Below are 23,033 nucleotides of genomic sequence, written 5' to 3'. Positions count from 1 at the left end.
TGGAACCAGCCCAAATGTCCATCACCAGATGAGTAGATACGGAAAATGTGGTACATCTACACAATGGAATACTCCTCTGCCATAAGAAAGAACGAAATACTACCATTCGCAACAACACAGATGGACTTACAGAAAATTGTATTAAGTGAAACAAGTCAGGCACAGAAAGAGAAATACCACATGTTCTCACTTATTTGTGGGAGCTAAGAGTAAATAAATAAATAAACACATGAACAAACAAGGCGGGGGAAGAAGACACAACAATCACAACAATTCCTTGAACTTTTAAAGACAAGTGAACAGATATGATGGGGGGAGGGGAGAGCGGGAGGGGGGAAGAGGAACGGGTAAAGGGTCATGAAAATCTACTACAATGTATATTGAGAAGTTAAAATAAAAACAAACAAACAAACAAAAAACCAAAGCTTGAGAAACCAAATAGGACCTCATCAAACTTAAATATTTGATATAATATACCATTAGAATAACCAACACTATAAGTGCTGAATTATTCTTTACAGTTTCAGACAATCACTACATAATCTCCAAAATATAACTATTAATGAACAGATACATTCTAGAATATTTATAATTTATTTTGATGAATATGCTTTTCCTCTCAGAAGTCAAAATAAGTATGAGAGTCTTAATCTCTGATCTATTCGCATGAAAAACAAAGTTAATTCTTTTTTAAGTGTAATTTATTAACAGTTATGAACTGAGAAGATACCTGCATATTTGGCTTGAGTTAAAAACAAATAGTTAAAATGACTGAGGCACTATTAATACACTAAAAAGTGTATACTTTATCTTAGGACAGAATAGACTGTGGACAATTCAAGTTTCTTCTTTACCTACCAGTTTTTAAATTAACACTTCAAAAAATTATCTGTGGCTCTCATTAATCATGCTATTTTCTCTCCTTTATTAGTACACAGAAGAATCTGCTATAATTTCTTTGGGATGAAAATTGTCCAACATAATTATTTTTAAAATAATGATTTTATAGCAGCTGAGAGTAAGGGCAATTGATATTATATGAACAGACTAAATATGAGTATTTTTCATAAAAATGAAGAAGCATAAACAATATATTACCATGTAAGATTGTCTTCTCCTCCCCAGGTTTCTCTTCTTCCTGTTTGCCTTTTTTCTGCCTCTTTGCTGTAATTTCATCCAATTCTTTTTGTTCTTCCTAAGGAAATTAAGGAGTGAACATTAAAATAAATGTTCTAGAACACTATCATGCTCAAAGTTGGTTATAAATTCTTTATAATGAGGTTCACATGTTTGGTGAAGCAATAGTTGCAAGTATGTCTCCCAGAATAACAATCTCAACTCTCCCATAAGCAGAGACTGATGACCTCTTCCACAGATTACAAAATGGCATTAAATACATAATGGATAACAGATAATACTTTTAAACTGGTTTTATACAAACTCCTCCTTCTGGAACACTTAGAAATAAATTTGACACGCTATGCTATTTACGTACTTGAAAAGACAAGGCAATTAGAAAATCTACTACCAGAAAGAAAATTGAATTTTAGCACACAATGTTGCTCTTCAATAAACAGCATTTACATAATCATAAGGACATAAAGAATAACTACAGATTTGTGACACAGCTTTTTTAGGAGGAGCTGGGGAGGGAAGATGGTGTAGTAGTAAATCTGTATCTATAATAAAAGAAGTCAACAGATGATGTCTAAAATAAATAAATATCAACATATGTAAATTATTAAGCTATATGGATGTAAGTAACAGCTAGAATATAAGCTTCATGAGGATAAGATTTTCTTGATTTTGTCCATTGCTGTATCCCTATAATGCAGAATCCCTAGAATGTAGAATAGTGCCTGGCTCATAGAGACAGTGGTATTAGAAGATGGGGAAGGGAAGGGTAGAGCTCTGTAATTTTACTTTATAAATTTCATAGTACTATTGTTTTTTAAGACAGTATAGATAAAATTTGTTAAAATTTTTAAATAAATTAATAAATAAATAAAACCCACCATCAACTCTAGTATTGTAGAAAGGTTGATTCTATTGTTACTATCTGAATGTCTGATATCAGAAGAGCAGCTATGATGGCAGCTTAATGCATTATCAAGGTGATTTTTATTCAAAAGTTGTTTAACAGTGTATTTTAATTAAAAAGTACAGAAAAAATAAATCAGAAAAAAAAGTAAATGAAAAGACTACAAAGAAAAACAAAAAACCTGTATTGTTTTCAATAAATCAACCAAGGCAGAAAAATTGTGATGAGTCATGTGATTCTTTAAGGAAATCTTGAGTTTATTAGTATAGGTATTCTTCATACAGACACAGCATGCACCTGAACTGACAAAGAGAAACCTCAAAACTTACTTCTGAAGGTTTGGCTACATCTTTCTCATCCACATATTTTGCCCATGGACCCAAGAAACCATCAATATTAGATGCATCATTTTCTTTGAACTTTTTCCTCTTTTCTGTTTTCTTCTGACCAGTTTCAAACACAGTTAAGCCTGCATTAACCAAAAAAAAAAAAAAAGAGAGAGATCACAAATTGTATATTTTCCAAAGAAATATCAGCATTATATATAATTTTATTTCATATGGTTAAAAAAGGTGATTATTCAAGTGACCAAAGATTAAAAAACAAAAATAAACAAAGTCTATATGAATATGACACATACACCAACACATGCTACACAAAAAGGATTCAACCTTCTGGGAAAAAAGCTTTCTACCACTGCAATATTTTACAAGTTCTAATATGTTTAAAGAAAAGACTCAGGTATGTGATCCTACAATAGTACACAACCCCTTTAATGAATGAAAAACCTATCATCAGTAGGTTTTTACCACTTTTTCAAAGAAACCCAGCAACTCAATATTGCTAAATAATGATAAAGTGACTCTTGAAGGCAAGAATAAACTGTAATCCATCATTTAAAAACTGAATTAATTACAGTAAGTACTTCATAACTTACTTTTATTTTACTTGTAATGCAACAATATAAATTAAACAAGCTTTCATACGTATCTGGTATTTTTTCTAAGTGATCTCAATCTAAACTTCACTAATGATATCGATTTTAACAGTAAAATGAAAAGAGGAAGGAGGATGTTTCTGGTTGAGATTTGGATTTGATCAGTAGGAGATGACATATTGTGTATAGTCATTAAATTGGAAAAAGAAAGGTCTATGGAATCTAGTCACATACAGATGTGGCTTGCAGAGGTCTAACTTAACAAAAAAAAGTCTATCTATATTAATTCAAATCAGTTTCCTTTAGGCTGTGTTATTACAAATGCTTGTTAAAATTCTATTTCAGCAATAATCTAGCTCATACATAGAAGGTAGCTTGATTATATAGGGTCTATAGCTACTAAGTAGAAGTGTCTTTGCATAACCAGCATTTTTTTTTTAATGGCATTTTATAGATTAAGATTCCAATGGGCTGATGAGCTTTGTGACAAGTTGACATTTACAGTATGATGCTTTGTCTTATTATAATAAGTACAAAATGAATATGAACAAACATGTATTTTAAAACATATGTTCAAATTCAGCCTTCCAAGCAACCCTTCAAGGATAATCTTCACAAACATGCAAAATGAAATTTTTCTGTTCTGTTAAAATGTAGTTTGACATTAATGTTGAGAAGTCAACTGCTAAAATTATCTATATATTAATTATAATTTATTGAATGATTTCTACAGGGTTGCCATGGTGCCAAGTATTCAAAACAACCTAAAGAGATATACATACCACTATCTTCCCTGTAAGGTCGTACAGCTAGTAAGCGGCAAAAGCAAGCTCTGAACTGTAATAGTTCTAAACTATATTGTTCTAAATGATATCACTCTATTGTCTCAACTTTAAAAAAAAAATCAAGAGCTAAATAAAATACTATTATTTTCCCTACTGTCTAATTAAAATCAATCTGCAAGATATAGTAAATATTTCAAATAAATTACCTTGATTTTTTTCAGCTTCTTCTACAGAACCAATATATTTAGCAGACACTTGATGAGTATCTAATGAAGGGTCCAATGCATAACCTGAAAGGGAAAAAGTACAAATTACTGACTCCATTTTGTCATTTACAATTCATTTTATTACTATACAAATACACTCATATCACATTTTCCTTCCCAGAGATGAAAATAATGTCTGTAACTTAGGATCAATCCTTCTTTCCTGAGCTATTTAGAACAATTAACACAAATCTCAGGATGCAACACGAATGACTTCAGCAGAATAAGAAGTTATCTTATAGGATGAATCTAGCATATTGATATTACATTACTAAGAGCCTCACTTTCTGGCCAAGGTATCAAACATTAATTTAAAATATTCTAAGAGCTTAAAAATATATGTACATTATTCATTTGGAAGTTTAGAAAACATTTCCTTTTTCTTTTTGGTAATGGACATTACAGGACCAAGTTTATCAAATTATAAAAACTATTAAATAATAAAAAGAAGAAATAGGGTATGAGGAATTACATAAGATCTAACTATTATTTTGAAAATGCTATTCTTAGTAACGACAGTCTTCTTTCCAATCTTAAAGTAACATATTTCTACTTCATAAGTCATTCTTTATATTTCCTTGGTAAGAGAAGAAAGAATATCTACTAGCACATGAATACACTCCTTCAACTAGTTATAGAGTACGTAGCTATATATAAACATGGTCTTCAGTGGTCTATGGGAACTTAAAGAAAGAAAGTCTACCTAAATTAACTCAAATCAATTTTTTCTCAAGTGGGGGTGCTAGCAAAATAAATGTTTGGTAACATCAGTTTTAATAATAATCCAGCAAAGTCACACAAGAGAACTAGATCATTGATTAGCACACAGCCTATAACCCATGTGAACACTGATGGAGTACTAGCCCAGGTTTTTTTAAAGGGCACATTCTAGAGGATGTATTTAACATTTTTGTTTTTCAGCTAAAGATTAAAGGAAACTTCTTCTGGGGAACAGAAAAAAGATTTGTCATGAAACATCTTTTCAAACAAGCTAAGGATGTAGGTGTTCAACTCACTCTTGTGATATGCTGGAATAGAACAAACCACCTGGCTATTCATTTGCATAAAGAAATATGTTCTTAGCCAGAGGAGAGAGCTTGATGGAAAGCAGCTTTGGAGTAGAATCTCTGAAATCACAGGTTCAAATTCCATGAGTTATTTTATCTTTCATGTTTTTGATGTACAGAACAGTGCTCTGTACGTAATTTTTTTAGAAAATGAGACTTTTATAAGGTTCATATAAAATTCAGACCCACATACCCTTAGTTTAAAATTCCCATCTCTACCATAAAAACTTATTTGGAATGTAAATTATACTTTGAAAGGAGGTTTACAGCTATATAATTGGCATTGTATGCTGTGTTTGTTGGGGTGGAGGAGGAGACAGACAGGGAAGTATTCCTGGTCCTTCTTGTCTCTGTGTGAGCACCAATTCCCAACTCATCTGGCCATAGTCTTGTTTCTGGGGAAAGAAACTTAACGCTTTCCTCCTCTTCTTCCACATCTCCATTGTAAAAATCTTTACTCCCACTATCACCAACCCCACTACTGCTTTCTACCCCAGAAGACTGGGGAACAATATTATTTTCCTTTTACAAACAAGAGAAGCTAAATATTTAGCCATATGTTCTACTACAAATCAGCCAGTGACAGAAGATCTAACACTACAGAATTTCAGTCCAATTAGTTTTCCACTATCCTGCATCTCAAATAAGTAAATACATCTGCATTTTAGTTCTTAAATGTTCTAATCTATCTTTCTAAAGCTTATTTTCCATTTTGTCTTTTTAATGGAGTTAATGTCTACTTTCTTCCTTTTGGTAGTCTTACTTGAAATGGCTATAACATTAATTTTATTATTATATCCTTAAGATTATTATTACTAAGATTCTAATAGGTAAATGAAAAGAGAATACAAATAATTTGTAAAAGAATGGTCACAAATATATGAAAAAACCTTCATCCTCACTAATAGTCCAGAAAAATCAAACTGAAATAAAGAGATATAATATTCTGGTTATCAAATAGGTAAAACACAATTATATGGCTCTTAGGCAAAGAGAAATAGGACTTTTATACATGGTGATGGCAGAGTAAGTTAGGAGAATTCTTTTGGAAAGCAGTTTGATAATGTATAGCAAAAGCTTTAAAACATTTATATTCATTGACCTACTTTTGGGAATTCATTTAAGAAAATAATAAAAAATACCTATAAAGTTTTATGTATAAAAATATTTACTACCACATTTTAAAAAGCATTTTACTGCAGTATAATAGATCCATCAAATTTTTAACAATGAAAACTGGAACCAACTTGAAATCTAAATGACACAAGGAATTCTTACATAAATTATAATACCTTTTTTTAGAAGACTATTTTTAAAAATCATTTGAAAATGTTAATAAAGAGCTTCTAACATTGAAGTTAAAACTCATGCTAATAATGACTATGGTGAGACTAAGAGTATTCATTTAAAATTCTATTTTCTAGGGGCCGGCCCATGGCTCACTCGGGAGAGTGCAGTGCTGATAACACCAAGGCCATGGGTTTGGATCCCATATAGGGATGGCAGGTTAGCTCACCTGGGAGAGTGTGGTGCTGACAACACCAAGTCAAGGGTTAAGATCCCCTTACCGGTCATCTTTCAGGAAAAAAAAAAAAAAAATTCTGTTTTCTACTTCCATAGACTGGTATGGAGAAAATTCTGGGTGAAAGTAGAACAAAGGGAATAAACCTCACTTAAAAGCCCCATAAGACCAGCCAGGGAGCAGGCCAAGAACCCAGGAGGAAAAGGGAGGAAAACAAAACAAAAAAATTCATACAAACCACTGAGGAACTAAGAAGTCAGAAGAAATACCATACATGGGAGCTAAAGAGAAAACAGTAGAGTAAGTAAATGTGATGATACAGGAAAAAAGACTGCCTTCACTGAAAGGACTCTACAGTTGGACTTCATGATAAACGAAATGTATGTAGAATATAAATCTTCCAGAAAGAATTCAGTGAGATTATAACAATGCTACAACATTTAAAAACAGAAAGATAAGAAGGATCAATGTTTGTTCTTTATCCCGGCAGTGATATCCCAGACTTATAAATATGGGACTCTACACTTGGGCTTTATGATAAATTAAATGTATTGTAGAATATAAATCTTCCAGAAAGAATTCACTGAGATTATAACAATGCTACAACATTTAAAAATGGGAAGATAAGTAGGATCAATGTTTGTTCTATATCCCAGCAGCGATATTGCAAAATTACAAATATGAGACTTAGGTAAAGTTGACTTCATGTGCCATCTCCTTTAAGTCTCATAGATAACACTAGTACAAGTAAAAAGAAGGTATGATCCCTGGTACTTTGCAAATGAGGGAAGGTAACAGAAAGGTCTCACAGCCTTACATTCCATGTATAGGTGTGGAAGAAACCAAACCAAAGACAAGCAGATAGGAAGCTGGCATTGGAATTACCATCTGAAGTCTGCTGAGAACTTTCTATGAGAAAATTATAACAGAAGCTATACTTGCTCAGTACTTGGGGGTAAAGAAAAAAGAGGCAGTGTTAAACCTGAGGTTGGTCCACTTGTTTATTAAGTTCAAACAAATTTCTCTCAGTTCTATGATCTATCATAAAGGAGACAGACCATAATTTCCTTAGTTTTGCAACTGGCCACTCCCTTTATTCCAGGCTGCCTAATATACTATAGACCCACACTCAATTTTTATGTCTTTAATTCACAAAATAGCTCAACCTATGTCCTAGCCCACCACTTCCTAGTGGGAGGGGTAACAATCACTGGCAATTTTTTTTTTTTTTAATAATACCATTTCCAAACCCAGGTCTAAATCCAACAGAATGGTTTTAAATGCTTATTCTTGCTATAAAGTAATTTAAGAAGAAAAGGAAGTATCAGTATTAGTTTAATTGGGCTTTCCCCCCTATTCTGTTTTGTTTTAAAGGAGATTTAAGCTATCTAAATTATGGCTCAAGGCCCTTCTAAAGCCTAAAAAAACAAGCAAAGTCTTTAAAAGTCTGTTTATTAAAGGCTAGAATATAGTACATTCATGATGCAATAGTTGATTTTTATGTGCTGCACACTATTTTAGGTTTCATGGGACCCCTTATACAAGCAATGGGTACAATGCATTTGATACCATTTTATTGGACTGGAAGTGTCACTAAACTCTTTTGGATGATTATAATGGTATACAATCTCAGCCGTGCTTTGGACACACTTTAAGTTAATTATAACCTAATCATGGTGAAATATGACCTAATATATGACAATCCTTTTTACAACCAGTTTCCATGTGCATGAACTTTTTAAAATCCCACTATTGATAGGATATAATTAAACACAATGAATCTGTGACTACTGTATTTTATTTCCTGACACCCCTCAATGATCAAGAGAAAACATTTCAGAGGTAAGATCTGAGAAACAGAGTAAAGTTAACTGGCATATAATAAGATAAAAAAATGTAATCTCTTAACATTTTCATTTCACTTACCACCTCTAACAGCAATCTGCGTATAGTGGACATTCAATAACAAGTGTTCATTACCAAGTACAACAACAAAGAACATTCTGTTTTTAAGATCATGTAATCCACTTCTAGTACTCAGAAATCACAGTGAATTTAAAATGACGGCTAAAACTATTAGATCACCTTCCCATTTATATAAATATTTTTAGATGTGTGTAGGAATGAATACTACTGTTTTTGAAGGAATCTAGATTAATAAATTTAAAAAGACAGAAGATAAAATAAATAATCATAACATACAAATCGCACTTTTAATAAGGCCAAACTTGAAACTGTTTAAGTCTTATCTCCTTACCGTATGTGGCAAAAGTTCTTCTTTGCTGTTCAAACATGAAATCATTGATATGAGCTGGTTCTGCATATCCAGAAAGCATATTTCTAGGGGCAGCCATTTGCTGTGTCCTAAAGGGATTTTCTGGTCCAAACTGCAGTGTTATAAGGAGAAAAAACCAAACAAACAAAAAAGAAAGAGAAATGTAAGTTCTGAGTATATATATGAAAGCTAGAATTACTGGAATTACTATACTATTTTAACTCTAAGTCACTAAGAGCTGATTAACCTATTTGGGAACATGTTATTCTCACAAGGTTTGGTGCAATTGGGCAACGGCTGATTAACACTGTTTGTCAGCCCCCGGGACAGGAGAGGAACCCAGCTCCTCCAAGTCTATATGTGGCTATTTATTTCAAGAGCTCAGTAGCCACATGTGGCTGGCTACTACATTCCCATCACCTTAGGAAGCTCTATTTGACAGTGTTGCTCTAGATAATTAAGAGTTACTGTAATTCTGTCTAAATGATGATTTGGGGGATTTTTGGTGACTTTTATAGCAATAATGGCACTGTGATATAATTTAAAAAAAACAAAATCATGCTTCTCCACTAGATTATTAGTACCTCAAAGGCAGAGATTCAGAATCTTTGATACTTATAGAAGCACTAATGAAGGAAAGATTAATAAGAATCCCAGTGGGAACAGAGGATAGGAAAACAGACAAAAAAAATGAAGTGCTTGGAAAAGTCCCTAGGAAAAGATATTACAAATGTAAGTAAAATTTCTCCACTCTGAAAAGTCATCTTACGAAAGTGTTACACGAAATAGTACCATCATTATCTGTTTATAAGGCTTTAAGTTTCCAGAATGCTTTTCCAAATGTTATTATATCTGATCTGTACAAAAATCCTGGATAGTTAGAGAGATATTCTCCTTCTCATGTTACAAATGAAGAAAAAAGCCGAAGATGATGTATCTTACCTGCCTAGGGCCAAAGGTTTTATTAATTGGTAGAACTGAAAGTAGAATAAACAAGCATTCTACTACATTACAACATTCCTTAAAGGCATAATTATACCCTTTAACTTTTAAAAAATTGGATAAAAGAGTGCCAGAATATATTATGTCAAGTGCTCTTAATTTATGCTATTATAACAGGTACTAGAAAAATCCAACTCTTTTCTTTTTTGTTTTTTAAATAAAGAAAATGTTTAGAACACAAAGTTCATAATTTGTTATGCCACAGACAATTCATTTGGCAACCAGGAAAAATTATAATTTTGCTTCCCTTTTAAATCCCATCACTGCTTTCTCAAATTGTTAGCAAGTATTAAAGCGTTCCTAACATAAACTCATTTGTGTGTTTACTATGAGGCTCCCTAACATGAGGAAAAAGAACAGAACATTAAAGGATTGATAACCCTGCAAAGAGAATGATAGGCCTATTGCCTCAACAATATCACCAGAAAAAAATTTTAACTGACCTTTTTCTTGAAAGTTTTGAAAGATGAAATTACACAGCAATGTATTAGTTATGCATAGGATTGAAAAACTGAAGAAAAGCAGACTTCATAGAAAATAAACTGACATCAGAATGTCATATACCACACTACGTCCAAATTTCCTAATTTTCTGAATTCAGTGGCTTTATTTTATTAAAGTACTTTTTATGAAGCATATATATAATACACAACCTCTCTTCAATGTGCCTGCTAAAATGGTGCCTAGAGATATGAGACAACCTATAGTTTAACAGGCTAGAAGGATTTAAGAATTAATGGAACAAAATTAAAATGTGCTGCAGTCAGAACCTGAGAATAAGACTTTTGCTTGCTGCAAAAATCAATACAATACAGAGAACAGCTGGAACACTCTAAACACGAGCACTGACATCTCTGGCTGTGCTACACATCTCAATAGCCATCTTAAGTGATTGCAGAAACTGAGGCAGGGAAGTACATGAAATAGCTCTATGACTCTGATAGATCACAAAAAGAATAACTATATGTGGCAAAATGAAAAATATTAAAAAGTACCTCATTTTCCACCAAGATGCAATAACATATAACCCTTCACCTCCATCATTAAAATGCTTCTTAAAGATTCTGCTACTGAAGTCTTTTTTTGTTTTATAATTACCATTTCCTGGCATCTCTATTTTGTCAATCAAGCATTCTTTTCCATTTCATAAAACAAAATATCTAGAAATTTAATTATACTACAAACTTTCCTAAATAGACAATATTCAAAGAATTTCTTAAATGGGCAACACTCACCATTTGCTTTCTTTTCCCTTCTTCATTTTTTGAAATGTTTTTACAACCATTTATCGTCAGGACAAAAAAAATTCAATGCTTTGAGAACAGGCATCAAACACTGTGACTGCTTTTCAGCAGTGTGTTACTATAGCATTTCAGAGGTGTTTGTAACTAAATGTTTCATAATATATTACATATTTATGCTAATAAACCAAAAATTTTGGCTTTATGGTTAATTTATAATATTCAACTAAGTTCATATCTAAGAATCAGATATTTTCAGATTCCCTTTTTCAGATACTATCAGATATTTGTATGTAGGTAGATAAGCAGCTGGTGGATTTTTTAAAGTATTCTCATAAAAGCATATTATTTAAACTTTTGGAGAATAGAAGGATATATTTCCTAAAAGTTTAAATAGTATGCTTTTGTGAGAAAATTTTTAAAAATTCACCAACTGTTTATCCACCTATGTATAATTTAAATACTTTAGTAAAATGCAGAACCTTAAATATAATGTTTTCTTACTTCAGGAGCAAACATTGTCTCATAGGTAGGATTATACTGAACTTCTTTGACAGCAGGGTCAAGGTGAACTCCAGTTTCCAAATCTTCCTAAAAGAAAATCAAATGAATATTAAAGATCTGACAAGTGATTAGTTTATTCTACAAGCCATATTGAAGTCACACCAGCCATTTTTAACACCAATCTTCTGATTATTATATTACTACCATATGATTAATAATTCTAATGATCAAAGATTAATAAAAGTAACATATATAATTAGTTTTTAGGTTAAAACATACTGAATTTTTTCCTTTTCAAAATACTGACTTTATTAATTAAAAATTTCTAAATAAGATAACACTATTCAAAGCCTTAAATTAATTCAAGAGATTCCAACTCTTCTTTCATATTAACTTAAAAGACCTGATCCTCTAGTTATCAATTCAGAAGAGGCACTCCTTTTTTATTCAGCAAACTGCATTAGATATGTAACCAGATGGCACTTGGTTAGGTACTGCAGAGGAAACAAAAGGAAGTGGCAGAGCCTGAATCTGCTGAATCTAAAACCTATATCAATGTTTCAACCGTCTTAAATTCATTCCTCAGTTTAATGAACATAAAAATCTCATCTCTACTGGAGAATCACTGGTAGTCTATCTTTTGTACAACTCCACTACTTACAAAAATGCTAATTCCTAAATTGGTATCTCTAGCCTAGACCTCTCCCCTAAACTCTAGAGACTTGTATATCCAACCTTCAACTTGATGTCTTTTCTCCCAGGACGTCTAACAGACCACTCAAACTTAATAGTCAAAAGGGAACTCCTGTTCTCCCCTCCCCCAAAGAATCCTTCCAGCCTTCTCTGTCTAAATTAATTGCAATTCCATCATTACAGTTGCTCAGGTGAAAATCTCCAGAGTTATCCCTGACTCCTTTCTCTCACACTCTATATCCAATCCATCGGCAAATCTTCTACCTTTTGCATACATCCAGAATTCAACCAATTTGCACGTCCTCTTTCTGTCACCTCAATCAAACTTATTATCTTACATCTGGATTATTATAATAGCCTCTTAACTGGTCTTCCTACTCCCTGCTCTTGCCTGCCCACAGCCTTACTCCACACGAGAGATGCGATTCTTTAAAAATATTAGTCAGATTATGTTACTTCTTTGCTCTAACACCGCCCCCCCCACTGAATTTCATTACATAGATGTTTCACAGCATCAAATACTATGCTACATCCAAAGCAGAATATACCATTCCCCCATGACTCCATTTTCACTAACAGATCAGGCACTGAGTCTTACAGAGTAGTCTACTTCTGCATATTTCTCCAGCACCCCCACTTCCACTCTTCCTTCTCCATATCCCAGCTACCACTGCTCTAGTTCAGGGCTTCATCATATCTTGCCTGGTCTATTATAATACCTCCTTATCTGGTTTAATATACCCCTGCTTTTTCCATACTAGACTAATTGCTGATTTTTAAAAATAGTAAGCATGCTGATGCTTCCAGTGCTGTTGGCAAAGGTACTGCCTTAGATCTCAGGCATTCCCTTTATTATCTGATAATACGTCATCTTGTTATGTTACCCAGTACCTTCTTTCCTCCTGCCTCAGAAAAACTGCTTTTTTGGTCCACAGTCCTAAGGAATGTTGTACTCTTGATAGTATGTGTAATATATTATTTGTTGCACATAACTTTTACTTATATTTTACATCCTCACTGCCTAGTAAAATGCAGGGAATTCCACATGTGTTCAATAAATATTTGTTAAATTAAATTGGAAAAAAGCCAAATCCATAGAGAAATTAAGCAGAGTAAGTCTGACCAAAGATCACTGGATTTGGCAATTATGTCACAAAAAAACTTTTGCCAGAGGGATTGTGGTAGGGAGGTGGTATATGGAAAACCAGTTGCAAGGGGCAGAGGTGTAAATGAGGACTTAGAAAAACAAGACAGTAATAATATTTACTCTTTCAAGACACTTTGTGGTAAAAAAAAAAAAAAAAAAAAAAAAAAAGAAGAAGAAACGAGGTGTCAGATTGAAGGATTTTAGGGTAAAATTAAATTTTTTTTTTCTTCTTTCTGGAAGAAATGACCAAGTCAAAAGCTACAGGAAAGGAGACAGAAGTCACATGACAAGAATGAGGGGATAATCAAAGGTATGGTTATCCTGGAAGACGGAAGAGGGCACAGAATCTAGGACAGTTGGAAAATTAGCCCCAGAAAAGAGGAGAGCTCCCTCTGAGATGAAATAGAGATGACAAAGACAAGAATGGGTGATGGGTGGGAGATGTCTGGAAATGCTGGGAGATGTTGGGAGTCATAATTGATCTTTTTATTTTCTTTGTGTAGTTAGGGTACAGGCATCTTCATAAAGCAAGTACAGCAACTTCAGATTCCTTTATTTATTCAACAAATATTGTGTGCCTGCTATGTGCCAGGCATTATTCTAGGCCCACAGAAACAAAGATACATACCTTTGTGGTTTACATTCTAATGAGGGAAACAGACAATAACCCATACAATAAGTGAATTATATAGTTTGCTAGAACAGAGTAAGTACTATGAAAAAAAGAATTTAACAACACTAATGTGCCAGCACCAGGGTAAACACATAATTTCATATAATCCTTAAAACGCTTCTATGAGGTAAATATTAGCAAGATTAAGTCACTCACCCCAAGGTACTAATAGAATACACGAGAAGGGGAAGAGTTTACAGTAATCACAATGAACAATGTTAAAGAGACCCAACTAGCAACAAACAAACAAATCACTGGCAGAGTAAGCAGCTGCATAAGTCAGGGTTCTTAACTGGAAGCAAGAGAAATCCTCACAGGCTGATTAAACAGCATTGAATCATTATGAGCTTCTCTTAGAATTGCCAGGAAGGGTGGAGAATTAGTTTTGAGGAAGCAGAAATAAAGGGTGAGTATATAGATGGAATCACAATTCACAATCAGTTATATCACAGAACCAATCCTGTGGCGACAGTTTACTATTATGGGACACCCATTGCTAAACTGCTACGGCTACCCCTGGATGATGCTGTTGAAACCACTGCCCTGAGACACTAGGAAAGCTGGCCACCACTGCCACTTAAAATTCTCTTTCCTCACGTCTTTGTGGATTAATTTCAGATTAGAAAGCTTAGGTGGGTGCATCTGTTTGTTGAGCCTTAGATATAATCCTGGGCCTTCGCTGAAAGGGACCTAGGAGAATGAGAATCTGGGTTTTTATCTTCTGAAGGTGGGTGATGAAAAGGGATGTTCTTCACATTAAGACTCTTGAGGAAGGCGGTTCAAATGCTGGGTCAACTAAAATATAACAAATATATACCACACTAGAATCTTCACTAGTTAGAGATGTTATCTTGCCTAGGGACCAAGAGCAAAACCAGTATCATAAAGTTAAAAGGTTACATACAAATTGCTGAAACTGCATAAAAACTAAGTTGAATGCTTTTTCCTCTTAAAATTAACTCCTAGTGATAAACTGCTTAAAATAACAAAAGGCTAAGCCACATTCATACCCTGCCAATGGATTTTATAGAGTATGGTTGCTAGAACCATTTTATAATATGGATTACTAGCTCTTTCCAATTAAGGGTATTTAAAATAGTCTAAATTTGAATTTTTTTGAGCAGAGTATTTCTAAAGAAGACCTAAACAAATGAATAGATATATAATATTGCCTCCAAATTGATCTATAATTTAATGCTATCTCAAAAAAAAAACCCCACCTGGGCATGAGAAGAACTTTAGAAGTTAATTCTAAACTGTATATAGAATTACAGGGGCCAAGAATAGCCAAAACATTATGGAACAACAACAAAAAAAGAGGAGGGGGAAGCTGCCCAAGAAGCCATATTATCAAGCCATATTATTATGAATGTTCACACCATACATAAAAATTAATTTCAGATGGATTAATGATTTGCATGTGGAAAGCAAAGAGGTAGTGCTTTCAAAAGATAATATGGGAGAATATTTTCATGACTTTGGGTTGAGAATTTCTTAAACAAGAAATAGGAACCATAATTCTCAAGGGAATAATTTGATAAAACTAGACTAAACAATTCTGTTTATCAAAAGACAGTAAAAAGACAGTGAAAAGACAAGCAACAAACTGGAAAAGATTTTTGCAACACACACAATTGACAAAGGATACTATCCAGAATACAAGGGTACTTCAAAAAAGCTTGTGGAAAAATTGAATTAAAAGATAATACAAATAAATCCTTCTGTGAACTTTTTGAAGACTTCCGTGTATAAAAACATCTACAAATCAAAAGGAAAAAGACAACCCCATAATTGCTTTGAAAAGAAAAAAAAACCAAATCACCAATAACATATGGAAAGATTCCCTTAATTCTTAGGGAATAATGGATCTAAAACACCGCATAAATTTATTCTCTGCCAAAATGTTTGCTATTAGTCACAATACAATTAGTCAAATACAGATGAACGTATTTAGTATTTACATGCTTCACATCGCCTCCCTTGGTCACTTCCCAATTCTTTGCAATCATTACGTTTACTATGTGTAAGCTTATTTTTCTTCATATAAGCAAGTGTCGGTTCACAAACCAGTAATGAGCAATGTCCTTTACTCTTTCATCACAAAAACCAGACCACTGAGTGAACTAGCCCCAGCTCTGCTCCTGATAAACCTCTGGTACCTTATGCAACCTCTCTTCCCAGGTTTCCTTACTTACTAGTGAGTGAACTAAGTGAGCTCTAGCAACACCCCCTCTCCCCCAAGGGCACTGCCCACCCAGCTCTAAAATTCTGATTCCCAATATATATGGTTTTATGAGACTTTCTTTTTCACTTACTCTTTTATTCCATTCTCTTCCAAATACATATCCCTTAATCTTGTATTCTAGGCATTGGAGATATGAACGAATAGACACAACAATATCGGGGCCCCAGGGTCTCACAGTCCAGGGGAAAGTAAAAAGTTAATAACAGCAATGTGGCGAGTGTTAACAGCTGACATATAAAAAAGAGGATAGGTAGACACAGGAGGAAATGTGTACTGAGACTGAAGGATAGTTGAGTTTGGGTGGGGGTGAGAGGCAAGAGGCAAGGGATTTCTAAGTAGAGACTGTGTGGGCAAAATCTTGAGAGGAAAAAAGAAATTTAGGCTTTTGGGGCTCTGTAAAGAGTTCAGCATGGAAGAATGGCAGGCCTCACATGCTCCATATGGAACTTAGAAAGTATACAGTAGGCAACATGGTGTCTTCAGGCAGCAAAGTGACAAGATAAAATTGGAATTTAGATAGATCATTCCAGGTGCACAGTGGCGAAAAGAATGGGGTATGGAACTTAGAGACAAGAAAGGCAGAAGAGGTTGGAAGGCTATAATTGTATTAAGACAATGATGAGAATCCGAACTAAATAGTGGCAGCAGAAGAGGAAAGAGATTTGAATTACAATGGATAGGACCCACTACCTGAAAGTAGAGGTTAAGAGAGAAAGAAAAGTCAAGAATAAATCCTGGGAGAAATAAGGAAGATAGGAAGGCTGTACCAGTGAAAATAGAGAAGAAATTGATTTGAGAGAAATTAATGAAGCAGAAATGTCAGAACCAGATGAATGACTAGCTTCAGGAGCCGAGGAAGAAGGAAAAGGATGTTCTCTTTTCTAGGCTTGGACTAATGATTGGGTTGTAGGGTTATTAATCAAAATAGGAAAAACAGGAGAAATCAATTTTGCAAAAAATAAACTTAATTTCTCAGCACACCGAACTGGAGGTGCCTGCAAGCCATCCTGGGGAAGCTGTTTATTAGGTCTTATGCTAGCAAGGAGTTTAAACTGGAAATAACAAGGATAGCTAACATTTAATGAGTGTTTATCGTGTGCTTGGTACTTTTAAAAGTGCTTTACATGCTTTATAATAATTCTTATAACTCCATGAGATAGGTACTAATGTACCTCCTTTACAGATGAGAAAAAATTAGGCACAGAGCACTTAAGTAACTTACCCAAGGTCACCATGTGGGAGGCAGGATTTGAATTCTGGAGTTTTAACTCGAGGGCCTGTGCTAACCTCTACATTGTTCAACTGCAAACTATCAGAAGTACAGACTGAGGTTGAAGGTATAGGAGAATACATAGAGTGCAGAGAGGACTAAGGGCAGAGTCCTGGGAATCACCAATACTAAGAGGCAAGGCAGATGAATAAGGGTACCAGAAGGCTGAGGATAGGCCCATAGAAGCCAAATGGAAAAAAAGTTTCAAGAGGAATTATTTAACAGTGTAAGTTGACGCAGGGATTTAAGTCAGATGGCAGAACCTGACTACTAGCAGTCCTGGGACATCATCATTCAGGGAGAGTAGTTTCCCAAGAGGCTAGGGCCAGACCGCATTGGGTTGAGGAGAAAATGAGATGAAGTGAAGAGAGCTCCAAAAAGCAGAGCTGTGAAAGGAATAAATACTAAGAAGGTTGCTGGAGGAGCATCAGTTTGGAGAGTTTTATTTTGTTATAAAGATAGGAGGATTCTAAGCTTTCTTTCATGCCAGATGTCCATTAATAAAAAGTAAAATTCATAAACAGCTCACTAAAAACACTTCTTAAGTTGTAACACTAGACTGGGGAACGTCTTGGGAACACAAAGTAATTTTTGTACACTGCCTCCCCTTTCCACATCTCGAGCTTTTGATCGCCCACATCTGTCTCTACTGGGCCTGCACTACCAATTGGTGGATGCTGTCACCAGCCTTTCCTCAGTTCTTCAAACACACTAAGTTCTTTGCCTTCTCATGTTTGCCCTTGCCTGGAAACTCTTGCCTTAGCTTGCCCACGGCTGGCTTCTCATTCTTCAGAGCCACCTTTTCAGAGAGGACTTCCCTGACCAACCTATGGAAATCACAGTCCCACTTTATCCTATATTATGGTATCCTAATACCATTTTATTTGGGCACGTTTAATTGGCTGTCTCCTCCACTAGAATGTATGCATCATGATGCAAACGGTGTCTAGTTTGTTGGCCTCTGTACCTTCAGCACTTAGAACAGTTCCTGGCAAAGAACATGTGTTCAATAAATATTTGTTAAATTAACTATATAAACCAATTTCTCCCTTTATCACCCTCCTCCATTGGGATCATGCACGCTGTTTCTTCAATCCAAGGCCTTTTTCTCACTGTATTAACACACTTGGATGTAATCACAATAGCTAACATTTATTGCAGTCCCACTAGGTACCAAGCTTTGTGCTATAAGCTTTACTTGTATAGTTTCACTTAATCTTCATATTAATCCTCTCATATAGATAGGTACTTTAAAAACTATCTCCATTGTTCAGGTGAAGAAACAGAGGAGGTTGTATAACTTGCCCAAGTTCACACAAGTGGTTGGAACCGGTATCAGAATCTAATTCTTACTTCAAAAACAAAGCCGGCTCACTGCTCGCTTCAAGTGAGGGCACATACTCTAGTTTGGGAAGTTCTGATCTAGTTTTATTTATGTTCTGAGATTACAGCTGCTTTATCCAGGCCACGTCCCGATCCACAAACTCAAATTTCACCCTCTCCTCCCAGTTGCTTTCTGATGGCAAGAGCGAGGGCAGGGAGCAGTGGAGGACTGGCCCGACCTTCCTTCCACCTCTCGGCTTCTCCCAAGTCAGATGCACGTGGGAAGCAGAAGAGATCCAAGGGTTAGCAATTTATCTCTCGGCCCTGAGAAAGAGGTAACCTGGAACCTAACAAGCGACTGGCTATTTTGGAGCTGACGCCGACAATTCCTGCACCGCATCAGTGGCCAAAACGCTTACCTTAACAGCCACCTCCGGAGCCGAGTCCACCGCCACTGTCAGAGAAGGCTTGGCCGAGGGCGATTTAGTCAAGTGCATAAGGGAGTCGGCGGCTGGCAGCGGACACCGACCGCCCTCACTGTCAGAGTCCGATTCGGAGCCTGAACCCGAACCATAGGAGGCAGCCAGGGATGCAATCGCAGCCGACATGACGGCAACAGCTCCTCTGCGGAGACCAGGCCCGGGCGGAAGAAGCTGCTCCCAGGTCCTGACAGATTGCCATGGAACACATTATGTAGCCTTCTTTGCTAAAAAATCACTTATAACATTTTGAAAAAATAAAAAAATAATGAGTGGAATAACTACAATCGAACTGGGCATTTGGATACACTTATCTAGGGAAACAGAAGGAAGAATAATCCCCTATAACTTCCAGGTCCTAGTTGGTTAGATTAAAGGATACGAAGTCAAACACCTTGGTGCCTCGAGGCCCTACACTCCCGGCGTGCAGCGCGGCGGGAAGTGAGAGAAAGCACAATGGGAAGTGTAGTTTGGCACAAGGGGGCGGGGCGGGGCGGGCAGGCCTCTCTTGGACCCCGCCCCTGAACGGATGGTTCATTCAATTGGCTATCATCTTCCCTCATTCCCTAGCCCAGCACTGTTCTCTCCGTCCCCCTCCCCCAAACTGAGGATTGGGTAATACCATAGAGCCTCAGGAAAGGGGGGGGAAAAGCGATCTTCACCCCCACTGGTGGGTGAGTGGGCGGAAGCTGAGTTTCCCACCACGGCTGCACTTGGGCAATGGGGGCTGAAGAGGAAAGTGGGAATCTTAAGTTCGAAGACCTATGACTGGCCAGAAATAGCTCCTGGGGGAACGAAGGGAAATTAGGTGGAGAGAGTCCCGCCGTCCCCTCTGCTTCTGGCGCGGGTCCCCGCGCCCGGTTGTGGAGCGTCGCGCGCGGGAGGGGGCGGGCGGGGGGCAGCGGCGGCTCGCGGTGTTGTTCGCTCGCGCGTCGAGCACACTGTGGGTCCGGCGACCGGCGGGCGGGCACCCAGGGCGGCGTTCCCGTGGTACGGCGCCTCGGCTGCTGCCCCGAGCGGGTTCCACCCCGGAGCCTGACGCTCCTGGGGGCTCTAGGCGGAGTCCCGGGAGCTGAGGGGGACCGGCGGCCGCCGCCGAAGCATGAGGAAGGGGTAAGGCAAGAGCCCCCCAAGATTTCACGGTGAGCACGAGTCTCCCAGGAATTGTTTTCTTCGGGGGAGGGGATGCTGGGAGAGGAACTCTTCCTCACCGGCCGGAGCACAGAGAGATGTGTGTGGGTCTCCAGCCCGCAGAGGTTACGCGGATGGATGGGCGCGCCTCCCCCGCGACGGCCCCCACCCCCATTCGCGGGTTTTCCGAGCTCCAGCCGCCCACCCGCCAAGTCGGGCTGGGTGGCGAGGGAGACGGCGCGGGCGCGCCAGGGTCTCGGTTGCAGGGACTGCCTTGAGGTTGCTTTGGGCGGACGGACTGCAGGTCTCACCTGAAGTGCCACCGCCTAGGCTCGCGTGCCCACCCGCACCCACGGCCGGCCCGCGTGCCTCCTCGCTTTGGGGGTGGCGGAGAAGCTGGTGCTCGCTCTAGTTGCCCGAGGCTCTGTAAAGCGAGCTGGTGCGTTTGCGTGTTTGCGCCGCGCATCTGTGTCTGAAGACATAACGGTGAAGCGAGTGCAGGCATCCTTTTTTTCTTTTGAAGAGGAGGCGAAGCGGTGCCGTCGCTTCTGATGCTTGGTAATTGGGGGGGCTGGGGCTCGAGCAGAGTTAGGGAGCCGCTCACTCAGCTCTGATGTCGGCAGGACTCGCCCATTGTGCCACCCAGATAATTATTCAACTATGCAGCATCCATTGCACCTTTCCCATTTTTCTTTTCCCCTTGCTACAGCATGCCCCCTAGCTTCGATACTCTGACACCTTCTCTTGCACTTGCGGATGATGGACTGGAATAATGATGAAAGGAAAGCATATCCGATCTGATCATTCACAAGCTGTCCTATAACCGAGTAATTAATCTGAGGCTAGACTAGGTACTTTAATACGACTCACTCTAATCCTATCCTTTTCTATAGAAGGAGTGCCTTGGGTTCTATTTTAATTTTTTCCTTTGGTGTTAGAATCATGTATTAGCTAAGTCTTATTTCTGTTCAGTAATTGATATAATTGATTTATTGGTTATTCAATCCGTCTACTGTTCTTAAATTTAATTTGTGATAGGTAACTCTCATTTTTTAAATCGTTGATAGCACTATATGATAATTACAAATGCAGTCTCAGTTTGAACTGAGGAACAGTTTATCCCTTTTGCTCTAAGTCTCTACATGAAAAGTATTTTTATTGATATCGAATATTCGAATAAAGTACTTGATATAAAATTTCTCGCTTTGAATAAGAAAAGTTTTGTATTTGTTTTTCAGCAGTCATTTGATTACTAATCATAGCCTTCAGTTGAATGAAAGGAAGGATATAATATTTAAGGTGGTATGTTTAACTGTCATATCGATCATTCCCTAATTTATTTGAAATTTATTTTTTATTTATTTCTTTTCTTTGCAGTATTGTATGTTTAATTACTTGTTATGGAACTTAAAAATAATTTTCTAACTTCTATCTATAAGGATGGGTGGGCTCCAATTTTGCATGAACTACCTGAAGATGAAATTCTTTTTGAAAACATAAGAAACAACTGTTGGTTACTAAGTTGTTATGTTAAAAACTGTTAACATCTCATTATTTGAAAATAAGTGATTACTACTAAAAAAATAAGTATTTTATTTTTGTAACCCTCCTTCCATCGTTCCTTGTTTAAGCTTGTTGCATTAACTCTTGATAGAACACAATTGCACACAGACATTGCAGAGGCAGTTTTAAGGTACAGTAATTGTTTTATGGCACTTGGAAGTGGCGCACATTTAAGTTGTTGCTGTAGGATTAGTTGCTTGGTTAGAAAATGACCTCGCAGTTTACAAAATGGACACCTTTGTGCCTTGGTTTCCTTTTATGAAAATGAAAATGATACTCATTTATTCCAGTAGGTAGTATGCATAAATTCAGTAAAGATGTTTTCTTGGTGATTTTAAAGCAAATTTAATATTTAAACTGATGAATGATGAAAATATTTCAGTGTAAAATACAATAAAAATGTTAGGATTTTCCTTGGCACATTAGAATAGCTAATTTACATTGATTTTTGCTTTGGAGAGGTATGACTCTAAATAGAAGAACGTTTTTCATATGTAAAGGGTTTTTAATAATTGCACACTTAATAGGGATTGTAGTTCGTACCTATATATAGTTATAAATATAGGTACAGTATAAATAGTTCATGTTGATCCAAAATTACATGACTTGGTAAAACAAGTTGAATATTGAATTAAGTTTGTGAAAAATAAAAATCCAGAAAATATTAAGGCCTTTTTCATTAAAAAATTTGCAGGTGACACAATCCAAAATACATTGTTGTCATCATTTGTAAGGTGTGATATGGAGTTACTTTGTTTATTATTCAGGCTTGTAAATATTTATATATTCACAGACAATGTATTAATATTTTTGGGACTATTTTTAATTACACATTTTGCTTTCTTTTAGGAATTTAAGATATTTTTTCC

General features: G+C 36.4%; 2 protein-coding genes across 7 annotated transcripts in view; one reads left to right on the top strand and one right to left on the bottom strand.

The window, feature by feature from the left end:
* CDC40 (cell division cycle 40) overlaps positions 1 to 19,859 on the bottom strand; it is a 36,933-nt gene extending 17,074 nt beyond the window's left edge. Inside the window, exons 1-6 of one of the 2 annotated variants that reach the window (XM_063096918.1) lie at positions 19,411 to 19,859; positions 11,641 to 11,727; positions 8,876 to 9,005; positions 3,970 to 4,053; positions 2,371 to 2,510; positions 1,099 to 1,195 (exon numbers count right to left, since the gene is read on the bottom strand). In XM_063096918.1, the coding sequence (XP_062952988.1) occupies positions 1,099 to 1,195; positions 2,371 to 2,510; positions 3,970 to 4,053; positions 8,876 to 9,005; positions 11,641 to 11,727; positions 19,411 to 19,599 (727 nt within the window). In that variant the 5' untranslated portion in view covers positions 19,600 to 19,859. The remainder of the gene's footprint in view (positions 1 to 1,098; positions 1,196 to 2,370; positions 2,511 to 3,969; positions 4,054 to 8,875; positions 9,006 to 11,640; positions 11,728 to 19,410) is intronic. The other variant, XM_063096919.1, reaches the window with a different exon arrangement.
* Positions 19,860 to 20,136: 277 nt separating this feature from the next.
* The window catches only part of WASF1 (WASP family member 1), an 89,125-nt gene continuing 86,228 nt past the window's right edge, over positions 20,137 to 23,033 (top strand). For 2 of the 5 annotated variants that reach the window (XM_063097307.1, XM_063097302.1), the window contains exon 1: positions 20,410 to 20,612. The gene's annotated coding sequence lies outside the window, so the exon portion shown is untranslated. Of the gene's footprint in view, positions 20,279 to 20,409; positions 20,613 to 21,367; positions 21,453 to 23,033 lie in introns of those variants that run through there. The other 3 variants (XM_063097304.1, XM_063097303.1, XM_063097305.1) reach the window with 3 other exon arrangements.

The sequence above is a fragment of the Cynocephalus volans genome, chromosome 5 (genome assembly GCF_027409185.1).
Source record: "Cynocephalus volans isolate mCynVol1 chromosome 5, mCynVol1.pri, whole genome shotgun sequence".
Classification (NCBI taxonomy): Eukaryota; Metazoa; Chordata; class Mammalia; order Dermoptera; family Cynocephalidae; genus Cynocephalus; species Cynocephalus volans.
The sequence above is the reverse complement of the archived record's forward strand: the minus strand, read 5'-3'. Positions and strand labels throughout refer to the sequence as shown.